At 41.6% G+C, this 17,057-nt stretch overlaps 1 protein-coding gene across 4 annotated transcripts in view; it reads right to left on the bottom strand.

Annotated features, from left to right (window-relative positions):
- Positions 1-17,057, bottom strand: part of TDRD7 (tudor domain containing 7) — a 115,838-nt gene that overhangs the window by 75,806 nt on the left and 22,975 nt on the right. For all 4 annotated transcript variants that reach the window (XM_039544464.1, XM_039544463.1, XM_039544462.1 and 1 more), the window contains exon 4: positions 9,610-9,823. In XM_039544464.1, coding sequence (XP_039400398.1) covers positions 9,610-9,823 — 214 coding nt within the window. The remainder of the gene's footprint in view (positions 1-9,609; positions 9,824-17,057) is intronic.

Raw genomic sequence — 17,057 nt, 5'->3', positions numbered from 1 at the left:
AGAAATGTTCCCCGCTGATAGCCACGTGGTGGGGGGGAGGGGTGAAGCCCCTCCTTTTAAACTGCCAACCCATGTTAAACAACCAACCCAACAGCTGCTTGGTATGGGAAATGAGGGCGCTGCTCTTTGAAACCATTCCCACATGTTATGAAGGTTAAAGAAGCCAAAAGACTGTGGCTTACCATGGCTGCCTGCAAGCCGAATTCTGTTGCCTCGCCCTGCGTGAGTGATCTCTCGCATCAAACAGGCATACCCCTCAATAAGAGGCAAAATGTGATCTTGTAACAAAAGCACACGTGCTATGTAACGTTAACAGCAAGGTTTACCGTGACAGAGTGTACCCATTGTTCTATAAAATGTGTCTAACTACCACTCTCCCTTTTTTCCCCCTCCACCAGCTGCATATATTTCTCCTTCACAGAGGATAGCAAAAATTAGAAAGCGAAAAAAAACCACACTTGGGATTAAATGTTCTCTGAGCTCAAACTGTCCTCCCACACTGACAGAGCACAGCAGAATGCGTGGAGGCAGACAATGTCAGAGTGCAGGAAAGCACAATATGAATGCGAGGAGAAGTGGTGGGCTGAAGATGATCGGTGGCATCAGCTTGCTGACAGAAGGCAGGAGTCAATGCTCAGGCTGCTACAGGATCAAACTTTCATGCTCCAGCGTATGGTTGAGCTGCAGGAAAGGCAGCAGGAGCACAGACTGCCACTGCAGCCCTTGTGTAACCAACCACCCTCCTCCCCAAGTTCCATAGCCTCCTCACCCACATGCCCAAGAACGCGGTGCCTCCAGCCACTCCACCCCAGAGGATTGCCCAAACAACAGAAGGCTGGCATTCAATAAGTTTTAAAGTTTTTAAGTTTTAAAGTGCAGCGTGGACTTGTCCCTACCTCCTCCCTCACCCCTCCTGGCCTCCTTGGCAGTTATCACCCTATTTGTGTGATGAATTAATAAAGAATGCATGAATGTGAAGCAACAATGAGTTTATTGCCTCTTCAAGCAGTGATTGAAGAGGGAGGGGAGGGTGGTTAGCTTACAGGGAAATAGAGTGAACCAAGGGGTGGGGTGGGCGTTCATCAAGGAGAAACAAACAGAACTTTCACACCGTAGCCTGGCCAATTATGAAACTGGTTTTCAAAGCTTCTCTAATGCACAGCGTGCACTCCCGTACTCTAACAGCCCTGGTGTCTGGCTGCACACAATCAGCAGCCAGGCAATTTGCCTCAACCTCCCACCCCAGCATAAACGTCTCCCCCTTACTCTCTCAGATATTGTGGAGTGCACAGCAAGCAGTAACAATAGGAATACTGGTTTCGCTGAGGTCTATCTGTGTCAGTAAACTGCGCCAGCACGCTTTTAAATGTCCAGATGCACATTCTACCACCATTCTGCACTAGCTCAGCCTATAGTTGAACAGCTCCTGACTACTGTCCAGACTGCCTGTGTATGGCTTCATGAGGCGTAGCATTAAGGGATAGGCTGGGTCCCCAAGGATAACTATAGGCAATTCAACATCCCCAAAGGTTATTTTCTGGTCTGGGAAGAAAGTCCCTTCATGCAGCTTTTGAAACAGACCAGAGTTCCTGAAGATGTGAGCGTCATGTACCTTTCCTGGCCATCCCACGCTGATGTTGGTGAAACGTCCCTTGTGATCCACCAGTGCCTGCAGCACTACTGAAAAGTACTCTTTTTAGTTTATGTACTCGCTGGCTTGGTGCTCCGGTGCCAAGATAGGGATATGGATTCCGTCCATCACCCCACCACAGTAAGGGAATCCCATTGCAGCAAAGCCATCCACTATGACCTGCGCATTTCCCAGAGTCATTACCCTTGATATCAGCAGCTCTTTGATTGCGCTGGCTACTTGGATCACAGCAGCCCCCCACAGTAGATTTGCCCACTCCAAACTGATGCCTGACTGACCGGTAGCTGTCTGGCATTGCAAGCTTCCACAGGGCTACTGCCACTGGCTTCTCAACTGTGAGGGCTGCTCTCATCTTGGTATCCTGGCGCTTCAAGGCAGGGGAAAGCAAGTCACAAAGTTCCATGGAAGTGCCCTTACGCGTGCAAAAGTTTCGCAGCCACTGGGAATCGTCCCAGACCTGAAACACTATGTGGTCCCACCAGTCTGTGCTTGTTTCCTGGGCCCAGAATCAGCGTTCCATGCCATGAACCTGCCCAATTAACACCATGATGTGCACATTGCCGGGGCCTGTACTTTGTGAGAAGTCTATGTCCGTGTCCACATCACTCTCGTCACTGCGCTGCCGTCAGCTCCATGCCTGGTTTCGCTTTTGCCGGTTCTGGTTCTGCATATCCTACTGGATAATGCACGTGGTGTTTACAGTACTTATAATTGCTGCGGTGACCTGAGCGGCCTCCATGTTCCAAATGGTGTCTGCGCTGAAAAAAGGTGTGAAACAATTGTCTGTCGCTGCTCTGACGGAGGGAGGGGCGACTGATGACATGGCTTACAGGGTTGGCTTACAGGGAATTTAAAAAAAAAACAACAAAAGGGGTGGCTTTGCATTAAGGAGAAACACAAACAACTGTCACACAGAATGGCCCCCTCAAGGATTGAACTCAAAACACTGGGTTTGGCAGGCCATTGATTTCACGGAGGGAGGAAGCAAATGAATACAAAACAAATCGGGTCTATTTCTTGTTTTGATCCACTCAATCTATCTTTTAGATCTTTAGGGTGGCAGTAGACAGTGCAGTTCAACTGCTAGCCATTGCCAGCTCCTGGGTGCTCAGCAGAAGATGGGAATGACCTGGCTGACTCACTCTCATGTCTGCCTAGGCGCCTCTGACCGACCTCACCGAGGTCGGCTAAAAGCACACCCAGGAGTACAACGATGATGGCTACCAATCGTAATGCACCGTCTGCTGCCAAAAGGCAATGAGCTGCTGCTGTGTAGCAATGCAGTACCACATCTGCCCCAGCACCCAGGAGACATATGGTGATGGTGAGCTGAGCGAGCTCCATGCTTGCCATGGTATGGCATCTGCACAGGTAACCCAGGAAAAAGGTGTGAAACAATTGTCTGCCATAGCTTTCATGGAGGGAGGGTGGGCCTGACTACATGTACCCAGAACCACCCGTGACACGGTTTTTGCCCCATCAGGCATTGGGATCTCAACCCAGAATTCCAATGGGCGGAGAGTGCAGGAACTATGGGATAGCTACCCGCAGTGCAACGCTCTGGAAGTCGATGCTAGTCTCGGTACTGTGGACACAGTTTGCCAACTTAATGCACTTAGAGCATTTTATGTGGGGACACACAATCGACTGTATAAAAAGTATTTCTAAAAAAACGACTTCTATAACTTCGACCTAATCTCGTAGTGTAGACATACCCTCACTGTGACATCTCCAAAGATGCTTGTACTTCATATCCATCTACCTATACAAGTAAAGAATGCACACCAACTGCATGACAAAAATATGGCTGGTTTATCCAAAGTATTAGAAACTAGTTGCCTAACTTTTTTAAAGTTTTGATATTCCTTCCAAACTTAAAAACAATAAGGTTGCACACTTGTGTAATTTGAGTACCTAAGTGACTTTAGTCTTTAGCTCTTCATTTTAACTCTCCTATATACATATGGATTGTAATCTCATTATCACATACTATAATACATTATTAGGGCTGTCAATCTCAATTAACGCCTGCGATTAACTGAAAGCAAAGTTAACATGTTATTTTTTTTAATGTGTTAATCAGATACCTGTGGGCAGGGCATGAGGTATCAGTTGCAAGGGGGCTGAAGCCCCAGCCTGCAGCTTCCCATGCCTGTGCCCAGAGCCCCCAGTCTTAACCCTATATTTGAAAATATAGAAAATCCAAACAATATTTAAATAAATGATATTCTAATATTGTTTAACACTGTGATTAAAACTGACTAATTGCAATTTGTGTTAATCTCAATTTTTCTAAAACAGTTGACAGCCCTAATATACATAGGCATATCATGTTATATTTTTCAGATGTCTTACTGATTCAGGGGCAAATCCCGACTTCCAAGCAAGCTGCAGGTGCTCAACACATCTGAGGATTTGTCCCTTCATCTGGTACTCTGCATTCTCACAAACATGTAATGTTCTTACAAAGATGTACATTTTACTATTTTTCTTCCACTACTTGTAATGTATCTCTAGTCCCCGTGTTGGGCTAAGTGTTTCACAGGTTTTGAACTCCCATCAAAAATAATGTCACATCAGAACCTAAGATTGAGATGCAGAGCCTGTTGGAGAGGGTGTGGGGAAGCAGGTCTTTTGAACCCTCTACCTCTTGCATGGGGTTTCCTGGGGCCTCTATAGAAAAACTGAGCCATGTCTAGGTCTAAAACAATGGGTGGTGAAACTTCCTGTTACAGGCAGGGGTGTATCTCCCTTTTAGCTGAATTGCAAATTCTTGTTCAAAGGAATCACAGAGCAATATCCAAATTAGACTATAAACAGTAAAAGCAATACAACGCAATTAATAAAAAACACCAATCAAGCTAATATTTAAATTGATTCTTAATGCTTCAGCCCCCCCTTACCACTTATACTTTAATTAAGGTTTATAAATGCAGAGAATAGGCCCTGGCATGTTCAGAGCATCTTTCCATATTTCAAAGGAGAGTTCCTGCTCTATATTTGGAGCAGTTCACCACTAGGTGTCACTAGTACTCCATACTGACAGCCTATCACCCCATTTTATCTTTAACTTTATCCTGCTATTGTTGTGGGGAGGGGGGGAGGGGGAGTTTGGCTGACAAATTATGTTATAATGCTGACAGCATTATAATGCTCATTAGAGTGAAGTCTGCTGGAAAGCAAGCAGGACGTTTTAAATTGGTGTGTATTGGGCTTTGCTATAGTATAAAAGGTAATATTGATTGAATTGAAGTAGGCCTGAGGGTTTGATCCAACATCATATAACTGTGCACTCATGTTGTGACACATACAAGTTAACCACAGAAAAACAGGTACATGAATAATTAAGTTTTAAAATAGTAAAGTTTTAGGTGTTTTTGCAACTAATTAAAGAGAACTGCATTGATTTATATGATGTATTACAAATTTAATTGGTGCAAAGAATTTGTATTAGTATGGGTAACCCAGAATACCACACATGGATAAGGGCAAGGCCCAAGCTGTTTTACATTCACGGAAATGGTCAAGTATGGCTATGAATTTGAATTAATTATAATTGGGTGTGTCCCCAGCATGGCATCAACTGGGTCTGTACTCTCTCTCTCCTGAGGGGCTTCACTAACTGAAGTCTTCCATCTTTGTTTCCATGACTCTTAAGAGTGCGTAAATATGATAAGAATTTTAAAAACTATTTCTCTGCTTGTGGCTTTATGCTGTTTGGTTATATTAATGAGTGGACTTATTTGGATGTTAATTAAAGCATTTATCTACTGCTCTGGGTCTCAATCGCCTACTCAATCACCATCTCCTGCATAGCTGCATGGGAAGAACCTGTGTTCACACAAAACACAGCGTACTTTTCCATTTTTATGAAGATATGCTACAGTATGAGGCGATATTCTTGTTATTTGCTAACACTTAATATTCTTTGGTGAGACAATTCCTAATTCAGTGTTCTCACAATTCCAATAAAAGTTAACGATCCATCATATCTGCTTACACCATTCATCAACGATTTTGGGTTCCCATTTTATTTATGACTTTTTTTTTAAAAAAGGTAATCAAACTACATGAATTGCTCTGTAATACTCATAGGAAACTCAGACTGCCTTTGACATCGTATAAATCAGCAGCGTGCCCTCGTTGACAAGAAGGCCAACAGCATATTGGGCTGTATTAGTAGGAGCACTGCCAGCAGATCGAGGGAAGTGATTATTCCCTCTATTTGGCGCTGGTGAGGCTACACCTGGAGTATTGTATCCAGTTTTGGTTCCTTCACTACAGAAGGGATGTGGACAAACTGAAGAGAGTTCAGCAGAGGGCAACAAAAATTATTAGGGGGCTGGGGCACATGACTTACAAGGAGAGGCTGAAGGAACTGGGGTTATTTAGTCTGCAGAAGAGAAGAGTGAGGGGGGATTTGATAGCAGCCTTCAATTACCTGAAGGGGGGTTCCAAAGAGGATGGAGCTCAGCTATTCTCAGTGGAGGCAGATGGTCTCAAGTTGCAGGGGGGAGGTTTAGGTTGGATATTAGGAAACACTATTTCACTAGGAGGGTGGTGAAGCACTGGAATGGGTTACCTAGGGACGTGTGGAATCTCCATCCTTAGAGGTTTTTAAGGCCTAGCTCGACAAAGCCCTGGCTGGGATGATTTAGTTGGTGCTGGTCCTGCTTTGAGCAGGGGATTGGACTGGATGACTTGTGGAGGTCTCTTCCAACCCTAATATTCTATGATTCTATGAATCAGATTTTATCTACTAACCTCTAAGAAGTCTGAGCCTGCACAGATTTTTTTTCAATGGCTTATAACTTGGGCAGATTTTTATAGGAACAACAAATGGCACATCCTTGACACAAAAAGAAGCCTCTGCCAAATTTCAAGTTCCTCCTCTAGAACATGAAGGTGTAGAACTTCCAAAGAAGTAGTCTTTACTTATTTAAAACACTGACAAGACAATTTATTTTTCCCTAACATTCTTGGAAACAACTCGACTGTTTGGGTTGAAATTAAAAAACAAAAAAAAATCAACACCAAAAAAAAAAAACCTCAAACGAACCCCTGCCTCAGCAAGACACCCAGCATAGGAAATTTAAATTTTAATGGTTCAAGTTTGACAAAAGTTATAAGCCGCTGAAAACCGGGTCTTATGTGATCTACCAGGCAACTTTAATAGATGGTGCTAGTAGACTTGCCTACAAAAGTGCTACAGCTGACATGGGAATCTCTGGGTGTGCTTTACAACAGCAGAGCCTACATATGTTCACCAGGCTATCTGCATTGCCCTTAAAGCAAGAGTCAAGACTAGATAGGACCCCATTCTCTGGGGAGTGAAATTAACTGCTGTCAGTTTCTCTGCTCCTCCACATCCCCTGATACACACGACTTGCATACAAAATCTGAATGGATAACATTCTTGTGGGTTTTAGGTCTTTTGCAAAAATATTTGTAGTGAATACAATTAAACTGTCACATTGATATGCATTGTTAATGTTTATGTCTTAGCGGAAAGTAGCATATAACTCATTTTGCTTCAAGTCAATGCTTAATTATAAATAACCATAATAATACATGGAGGATTATCAAAGTAATCAAAGCTATTTTGAGACTTAGCCCAAACACAATGATAGTATGAGGACATTCTCTGTATCATCATTTGATGACCTAGTTCAGCAATAAACATTACATAAAGAGAAATGATGGTGCAGCAGTTGTTTTAGCCAAGCTGGATTTTAGATAGTCAAAGAATAGCTGAAAACCAATGGGTAATGCTAATCCAGCAAAAACAGCAAAGAACCCTCCTGTGCATTCATCCAGATCTGGCCATGCAGTTGCTGGATTCAAGTGCACAAAAAACTAACCTCACCCCCACCCTCCGAAAAAGACACTGTACTGTATTAAAAATATACCAGCTTTTAATAGTTAACTTTTCCTTTTAAAAGCATTCATTTGAATTCTCAGCTTTCAGAGCCAGTTTAAGCCAAAATGCAAGCAGAAACACCACTAGCCTCTAGTGTTCTGACAGTTACGCCAAAAGATGAGTTGTAAGTCAATCTTCATGCTAGTTTAGTGAAAGACTCTCAAAATTGTAGTGGATCCAAAACTACCACATGTAATTTACATGTAACAGCAGAATGAAAGAACTCAAAAGGTTGACTTTCAGTTATATACTCAATTTAAAATTATTTAAAAATCCATATTTCTACGCTGACACTGCAATGCCAAGGGAAACACTTTCATAGAGTATCAGTATAGACTGACAGTATCATGGAGCATATAGCAGTGTAATACTGTAATTTCTGCTTGACACACACACTCCTGTATTTATTTGCAATCCTCCCAGATGCACTTCTAGGTACTGAAGAGTAATTGATATGTTTATTGTGCAACTTTTGTTCATTCATGCATTCTGCAAATACAGCTATCAGTTATACAATTACAATTCAATCTCTGTATGGGATGATCTCTCTAAACACTAATTTATGGTCTGATTTCCAGAGGTGCCAACTTCAACAGGAGATGTGGGTCCTCAATACTTCTGAAAATCTGTCAAATTTTCACTAATTAAAAATATGTACATGTCCATAAATAAAGTTACCAACATTACTTGTCTTCATCTTAGTACTATATTTCTATGTTTGTCCTTAAGATGTCAAAATACAAGCAATCTGCTCTTTACTCTTGTGTGTATTAAAAAAAGCCACCTTCAGTAAGCATAACATTTGAAGTCTAAATGTTTTCACAGCAGCATGCATAGATTAAAGCATAGCTACAGTTCAGGTCAGAAAAGACATCTGGCAAGGGGAAGAGGAGCACAGGACCACTCACTAAGTAACCTTGGACAAGTCAGACATTGTGCGTCAGGTTCCCCACTATAAAATGGGGATAAATACTACCCCCTCTTCCCTTTTTTGCAGTGCATTGTGAGATCTACATGTGAAATCACTAAATATTATTCTTAAACAAATCTGTACCCTGTATTCAATCCTGGCAGTATCGGCTTACTTTTTGACAATTAAACTTTATTCTTCATAGTACTTCAAGGCCAAAGTGAGCAGGAGTCCTTTCTGGCTCACACATCAACAAAATTGTTAACTATGTTCCTACTGCAGAATCTTTTACATCCAATTATGCTTAATCAGAACACCTGTCAAGCCAGGTTCTCATTCCAGACTCTCTTTGCAAGGCTGGAAGATAGCAAGATGAAATCCTCTCTTGTAAACAGATGAAAGTTTTAACTGCAAGTCATTGAGATCTTAAACAAAGAACTGCATGTCATTTTCTTTTTACAGTCACTTTCAGTCTCTCACCGGCACTGAAGAGATTTCTGCTCTATGCAATGCCCCTTTGAGACTGAAAGCAGTCACCACATTCAATTCAAGCATATGTGCTACCTGTAAAAGATATTTAAATTATATCCATGGATTTCCCTGCAATACCATTACAAATGCCATCGCTGAAACAGGCTTTTTCTGATATTTACTTTTGCGCTTTTTTGGTAAGTGATTAAAAAAAAGTAAGACTTTCAAACTAACATTTTTTTAATAATCTTTTCAGGAATTGAGTTGTACCCAAGATTTTGCTGTATCCTCTCATAAATTTAGAAGTGTCTGGGGGCTATTTGGCAATTTCAAGCAACATTGCCTCAAGCGATAATTCATCTCTGTAACACAATACATGGTATATTAAGATAGTAGCATAGTGAAAGAGAGGAGGCGAAAAGCAAAGTGCTCTCATCACCCCACATGCCAGAAGAGTATTCTGGTATAATCCCACTTCTTGATAAAAAATGTAAATGCAACAATTCTTATTTTTCTTAAAAAAATAAGAGTTTTGGAAATGTGGACAGTTCAGACAATTCTGCTGTTCCCTGAATGTCCACAATTCAGGACTTTCAGCTTATCAAAATTGTTTTTTTGTCCAGCACATTTTATAACTATTACACTATACACACTGACCTGTTAACCATTGTGACATGTCTTTGCAGTAGAGTCTCTTTGGATAGGCCACTTCCAGGTGCCAGGGGCAAAGCATATTGCAAAGCAGTTTCTATGCTGGGTTTCACAATTCCATAAGAACTTCCTTTGCTTTTTGGCCAGGGGGTTGTAGGCCTTCTGCTGCCTTCTGGTGTAGCCCTTAATCCTGGCTGTCTCAAAGTTGCTTTTGGCTTTCCTATAAAATGGACAGATATATAAAAACCAGGAAAGACTAGTATAATCTCAATCTGAAAGGTTCCATCACCCAGGCATATACTTTAATAGTAAAAATATATCCCTAGAGAAATTAAGCTTTCAATGCTTATTTTTTAATAAAACTTTTAAGTCTGATACCTAAAATGTTCATTCCTAGGCAGAGTCTTTGAGCAATCAAGATCCAGCCAAAACACCATAACTGATATTCCTCATCCAAAAGCAGAGCAAGATTAGTTAGGTAGGTTTATAGTCAAGCCAATTCCAGGCTAAAATTTTTGTGAAAAAGTTCTCAAATGTGGGCTACTGTATATCATTACAACCAGCACGGCTGTGGATTTAATAATACCAGGTTTTAGCAAGCCATTCTCTCAGATGATATGTAACTGCTGGCTTCAAGAAAATGGTCTTGAACCTGTGTGTCCTTGTTAAAAAGGGTTCTCTCCTCTAAAAGACATTTAGCAACATTACATGCTACCCAGATAGGATGTAATTTTTGCTGAATGAAAGTTCTCATTTAACTATTTTGAGGCCATGTCAGCTTTTGGGGGGTAATATTCCCAAGACCTTTCAAAGTGTCATTTTACTTCAAAACAGTCTGTTTGAACAAGTATGGGAGAAAGGTAACATTAATTCCAGCATCAGTTAATATATATAGTAACTTACATACAAGTTAGAATCTCAAGAAAGTATACACCTTAAATTGATATGCTTAAAGCCATTTGTACATTGTACAGGAGCAAAAAAGCTCAACCTATATAGACTACAACACTGATTTTACTATAATGTATAAACAAGACCTTTATACAGTTAAGGCTTTGTGCACCAATTTAAATAACTGAGAGCAAACTTTTAATGCTGAAATGCATTTAGATTTTAGTGTTGCTAGATGCAATCCTACGAAGTCAATTATACTGATAAGCTACTATTTTGCTAGCAGGAAAGCCAAAGAATGTTTGAGCTGGCTTGCTGCACTATATTTTAAAGTCATATCTTCATATTTATTTTTATTAAATTGCTGCTGTCACATGTACAGCTAAAGGTAGCACAAAATCCCTCCTTTACCTGTAAGGGGTTAAGAAGCTCAAATGACCTGGTTGGCACCTGACCAAAAGGACCAATAAGAAAAGAAGATACTTTCAAATGCTGTTTCTGGACAGAGAGAGCAAACAGGCAGGAATAAAACCTCTCATAAAACTCTACCTGAAATAAGCATCTAAGATTATAAAAACTGTAAGTAAAGCAAGGAAATGCATTAGGTTCTCTTATTTTAGCTTGTGAATTTTCCCTATATTAAGAGGTAATTTTATTCCTGTTTTTGGAACTTTGAAGTTGAGCCTAGAGGGGAATCCTCTGTTTTAAATCTTTTTATTACCTTCCATCCTGACTTTACAGAGGTGCTTCTTTTACCTTTTTCTTTATTATAAAGTTCTTCTTTTAAGAACCTGATTGATTTTAGTGTCCTAAAGATAAAAAGTCTGGTCTGTACTTTTATTAAAGGCAATTGGTTAGTATATTATTCTCAAGCCTCCCCAGGAAAGGGGGTGAAGGGACTTGGGGGAATATTTTGGGGAAACAGGGACTCCAAGTGGCCCTTTTCCCTGGATGTTTGTCTAAATCACTTGGTGGTGGCAACAATACCATCCAAGGACAAAGAAAGGATTTGTGCCTTGGGGAAGTCTTAATCTAAGCTGGTAGAAAGTTCAGAGTGTGGAGGGAACCCTGACAGTTGTTAACAAAATTTTGGTACAAATAACTATTCAAAATCCAATTACTGCATTATCTCTCAGATCTCTCATCTTGATGAAAGGTTATACATACACTAGGTGCCACCAGTCTACAGACCATGAAAGCTTTGCAGACTGAATACCTGTACAGCATGAACCTATCGGATTTATGCAGCTAGAGAAAAGCAAATACTAGATTCACAAGCCTTGCTTTTATCAAAAAAATCATTAGCAGATGTCTCCCCCATACCTACCATCTTTATCTCACTCTCAAAGACTTTTGGAAAAGGTGAATACTAGTAACCTCAGAGACAATAAAAGGTTAATTTGGTTCAGCTGACAGATACCAGTACACAAAAATTTATTTAAGCTAGTGGATTTTACCCGAAAGATCATTTAATATCACAACAACAACTTCCTTCCTTCCTGTAAAATGGCTTCTGTGTATTTCCATGTTACGAATCAAGAACTAAAGCATTTTCCCTGCTGGCAAAAGAATGACAAAGTTTTTTCCATATGGAGCACCTCTAATCACTGGCACTCCTGCATCAATTTAAACATTTCTCCTTCCTTCTACAAGTCCCAGGGACAAAGTAAATCAATCAACTACTAATTTAGGTTGTCTCCTACACTGGTAAAAAGTATCAAAGCAACATATTACAGGTACGAAACAATCCTTTAATACTCCCCTTAGAAAGGCTGGAATTCACAAGTGTAAGGCTACCCAGAAAAGATGAGACTGAAGCTACTAAATAATTATGTGCAAAGCCCCACAACGTAAGTAAATACAGTAACTCCTCACTTAACGTTGTAGTTATGTTCTTGAAAAATGCAACTTTACAACGTTAAACTAATCCAATTTTCCCATACGATTTAATGTAAATGCAGGGGGTTAGATTCCAAGGAAATTTGGGGGGGGGGACAAAAGGCATTATATACTGTACAGTACTGTACTGTGGTGGGGAGGTGACCCTAGCTTACCCCTGGGGCTCAGGGCTAGGGGTGCAGGGTCTGGGAGGGTGCTCAGGGGCTGGGGCAGGCAGGAGGTGCAGAGCACTTACCTGAGGCAGCTCCTGTTTGGTGCAGGGGGTGTGCAGGTGGCTCTGTGCAGCACGGCATTGCACCCATGGCTGCAATTCTGGGAGCTCCCCACCCCCGGCAGGCAGGGCCAACCAGAATGCAGGGACCCCTAGGGCCCTGGCCTAAGGGGGCCCCAGGGCCCTGGCCTGCAGCTCTAAAGCCCCTATCGGAATGAGGCCCTGCAAGCACGGGCCAGAGGACTCCGGAGGAGCAGGGGCAACTGCACAGCCAATGGCTGAAAAGAAGCGGTGCTTTCCCCTTCAAAGCACCACTTCTCTCTGGCCAGCTTTGAAGGGGAAAGTTGGCCAAACAATGTTATAAGTAAGCACTGCACAACTTTAAATGAGCATGTTCCCGAATGGAGCAGCGACATAACTTCGAAACAACATTAAGCGGGAGGATGTTAAGTGAGGAATTACTGTACTAGTAAACAGTAAGACAGTCTCAGTAATAATCAGACATCCAGCTTGAAGCAGCAGGTGTGTACAGTCACCAGAGCCTAGAAAACTCTCTCATCCTACAGTTCCCTATTTAAAAGGTTTACAGAGAGAGCGCGTGCGCGCGGCCAAGCAGTAGACTCTGCCAATCAAACCAAGGACCTTAAGTCCACATATGCAGGGAACAGTCACTTTTGCAAGGAACATAAGAACATAAGAAAGGCCGTACCGGGTCAGACCAAAGGTCCATCTAGCCCAGTATCTGTCTACCGACAGTGGCCAATGCCAGGTGCCCTGAAGAACATAAGAACATAAGAAAGGCCGTACCGGGTCAGACCAAAGGTCCATCTAGCCCAGTATCTGTCTACCGACAGTGGCCAATGCCAGGTGCCCCTGAGGGAGTGAACCTAACAGGCAATGATCAAATGATCTCTCTCCTGCCATCCATCTCCATCCTCTGACGAACAGAGGCTAGGGACACCATTCTTACCCATCCTGGCAAATAGCCATTTATGGACTTAGCCACCATGAATTTATCCAGTCCCCCTTTAAACATTGTTATAGTCCTAGCCTTCACAACCTCCTCAGGTAAGGAATTCCACAAGTTGACTGTGCGCTGCGTGAAGAAGAACTTCCTTGTATTTGTTTTAAACCTGCTGCCTATTAATTTCATTTGGTGACCCCTAGTTCTTGTATTATGGGAATAAGTAAATAACTTTTCCTTATCCACTTCCTCCACATCACTCATGATTTTATATACCTCTATCATGTCACCCCTTAGTCTCCTCTTTTCCAAACTGAAGAGTCCTAGCCTCTTTAATCTTTCCTCATATGGGACCCTCTCTAAACCCCTAATCATTTTAGTTGCTCTTTTCTGAACCTTTTCTAGTGCTAGAATATCTTTTTTGAGGTGAGACCACATCTGTACACAGTATTCGAGATGTGGGCGTACCATGGATTTATATAAGGGCAATAATATATTCTCAGTCTTATTCTCTATCCCCTTTTTAATGATTCCTAACATCCTGTTTGCTTTTTTGACCGCCTCTGCACACTGCGTGGACATCTTCAGAGAACTATCCACGATAACTCCAAGATCTTTTTCCTGACTCGTTGTAGCTAAATTAGCCCCCATCATGTTGTATGTATAGTTGGGGTTATTTTTTCCAATGTGCATTACTTTACATTTATCCACATTAAATTTCATTTGCATTTTGTTGCCCAATCACTTAGTTTTGTGAGATCTTTTTGAAGTTCTTCACAATCTGCTTTGGTCTTAACTATCTTGAGCAGTTTAGTATCATCTGCAAACTTTGCCACCTCACTGTTTACCCCTTTCTCCAGATCATTTATGAATAAATTGAATAGGATTGGTCCTAGGACTGACCCTTGGGGAACACCACTAGTTACCCCTCTCCATTCTGATAATTTACCATTAATTCCTACCCTTTGTTCCCTGTCCTTTAACCAGTTCTCAATCCATGAAAGGACCTTTCCTTTTATCCCATGACAGCTTAATTTATGCAAGAGCCTTTGGTGAGGGACCTTGTCAAAGGCTTTCTGGAAATCTAAGTACACTATGTCCACCGGATCCCCCTTGTCCACATGTTTGTTGACCCCTTCAAAGAACTCTAATAGATTAGTAAGACACGATTTCCCTTTACAGAAACCATGTTGACTATTGCTCAAGAGTTTATGTTTTTCTATGTGTCTGACAATTTTATTCTTTACTATTGTTTCAACTAATTTGCCCGGTACCAACGTTAGACTTACTGGTCTGTAATTGCCAGGATCACCCCAAGAGCCCTTTTTAAATATTGGCGTTACATTAGCTAACTTCCATTCATTGGGTACCGAAGCCGATTTAAAGGACAGGTTACAAACCTTGGTTAATAGTTCCGCAACTTCACATTTAAGTTCTTTCAGAACTCTTGGGTGAATGCCATCTGGTCCCGGTGACTTGTTAACGTTGAGTTTATCAATTAATTCCAAAACCTCCTCTAGTGACACTTCAATCTGTGACAGTTCCTCAGATTTGTCACCTACAAAAGCCAGCTCAGGTTTGGGAATCTCCCTAACATCCTCAGCCGTGAAGACTGAAGCAAAGAATCCATTTAGTTTCTCCGCAATGACTTTATCATCTTTAAGCGCTCCTTTTGTATTTTCATCGTCAAGGGGCCCCACTGGTTGTTTAGCAGGCTTCCTGTTTCTGATGTACTTAAAAAACATTTTGTTATTACCTTTGGAGTTTTTGGCTAGCCGTTCTTCAAACTCCTCTTTGGCTTTTCTTATTACACTCTTGCACTTAAGTTGGCAGTGTTTGTGCTCCTTTCTATTTGCCTCACTGGGATTTGACTTCCACTTTTTAAAGGAAGTCTTTATCTCTCACTGCTTCTTTTACATGGTTGTTAAGCCACGGTGGCTCTTTTTAGTTCTTTTACTGTTTTTCTTAATTTGGGGTATACATTGAAGTTGGGCCTCTATTATGGTGTCTTTAAAAGGGCCCACGCAACTTGCAGGGATTTCACTTTAGTCACTGTACCTTTTAACTTTTGTCTAACTAACCCCTCATTTTTGTATAGTTCCCCTTTTGAAATTAAATGCCACAGTGTTGGGCAGTTGAGATGTTCTTCCCACCACAGGGATGTTGAATGCTATTGTATTATGGTCACTATTTCCAAGCGGTCCTGCTATAGTTACCTCTTGGACCAGCTCCTGCGCTCCACTCAGGATTAAATCTAGAGTCGCCTCTCCTTGTGGGTTCTCGTACCAGCTGCTCCATGAAGCAGTCATTTAAAGTATCGAGAAATTTTATCTCTGCATTTCGTCCTGAAGTGAAATGTTCCCAGTCAATATGGGGATAATTGAAATCCCCCACTATTATTGGGTTCTTAATTTTGATAGCCTCTCTAATTTCCCTTAGCATTTCATCATCACTATTATTGTCCTGGTCAGGTGGTCGATAATAGATCCCTACTGTTATATTTTTACTAGAGCATGAAATTTCTATCCATAGAGACTCTATGGAACCTGTGGATTCGCTTAAGATTTTTACTTCATTTGAATCTACACTTTCTTTAACATATAGTGCCACTCCTCCCCCTGCACGGCCTGTTCTGTCCTTCCGATATATTTTGTACCCCGGAATGATTGTGTCCCATTGATTGGTCTCAGTCCACCAGGTTTCTGTGATGCATATTATATCTATATCCTCCTTTATCACAAGGCACTCTAGTTCACCCATCTTATTATTTAGACTTCTGGCATTTGTGTACAAGCACTTTAAAAGCTTGTCCCTGTTTATTAGCCTGCCTTTTTCTGATGTGCCAGATTCTTTTTTATGTGACCGTTTATCATCTGATCCGGCCCTTACATTATACTTCTCATTCCTCTGCTCCTGACTATAACCTGGAGATTCTCTATCATCAGACTCTCCCCTAAGAGAAGTCTGTGTCCGATCCACACGCTCCTCTGCAGCAGTCGGCTTTCCCCCATCTCCTAGTTTAAAAACTGCTCTACAACCTTTTTAATGTTTAGTGCCAGCAGTCTGGTTCCACTTTGGTTTAGGTGGAGCCCATCTCTCCTGTATAGGCTCCTCCCATCCCAGAAGTTTCCCCAGTTCCTAATGAATGTGAACCCCTCCTCTCTACACCATCGTCTCATCCACGCATTGAGACTCTGAAGCTCTGCCTGCCTACCCGGCCCTGCACGTGGAACTGGGAGCATTTCTGAGAATGCCACCATAGAGGTCCTGGATTTCAGTCTCTTCCCTAGCAGCCTAAATTTGGCTTCCAGGACCTCTCTCCTACCCTTCCCTATGTCATTGGTACCTACATGTACCACGACCACCGGCTCCTCCATCTAGATGATGCTCACAAAAGCATCAGCACAAAAATATCTTGTCCCTTTTCATTTAAAAAAACTGACCAGTAACAACAAAGATACCCCAGAAGGAGGAAGAGGAAAAAAACAA

The sequence above is a fragment of the Mauremys reevesii genome, linkage group 6 (genome assembly GCF_016161935.1).
Source record: "Mauremys reevesii isolate NIE-2019 linkage group 6, ASM1616193v1, whole genome shotgun sequence".
In the NCBI taxonomy this organism is placed as follows: Eukaryota; Metazoa; Chordata; order Testudines; family Geoemydidae; genus Mauremys; species Mauremys reevesii.
This window is presented reverse-complemented; position numbering and strand designations above follow the sequence as displayed.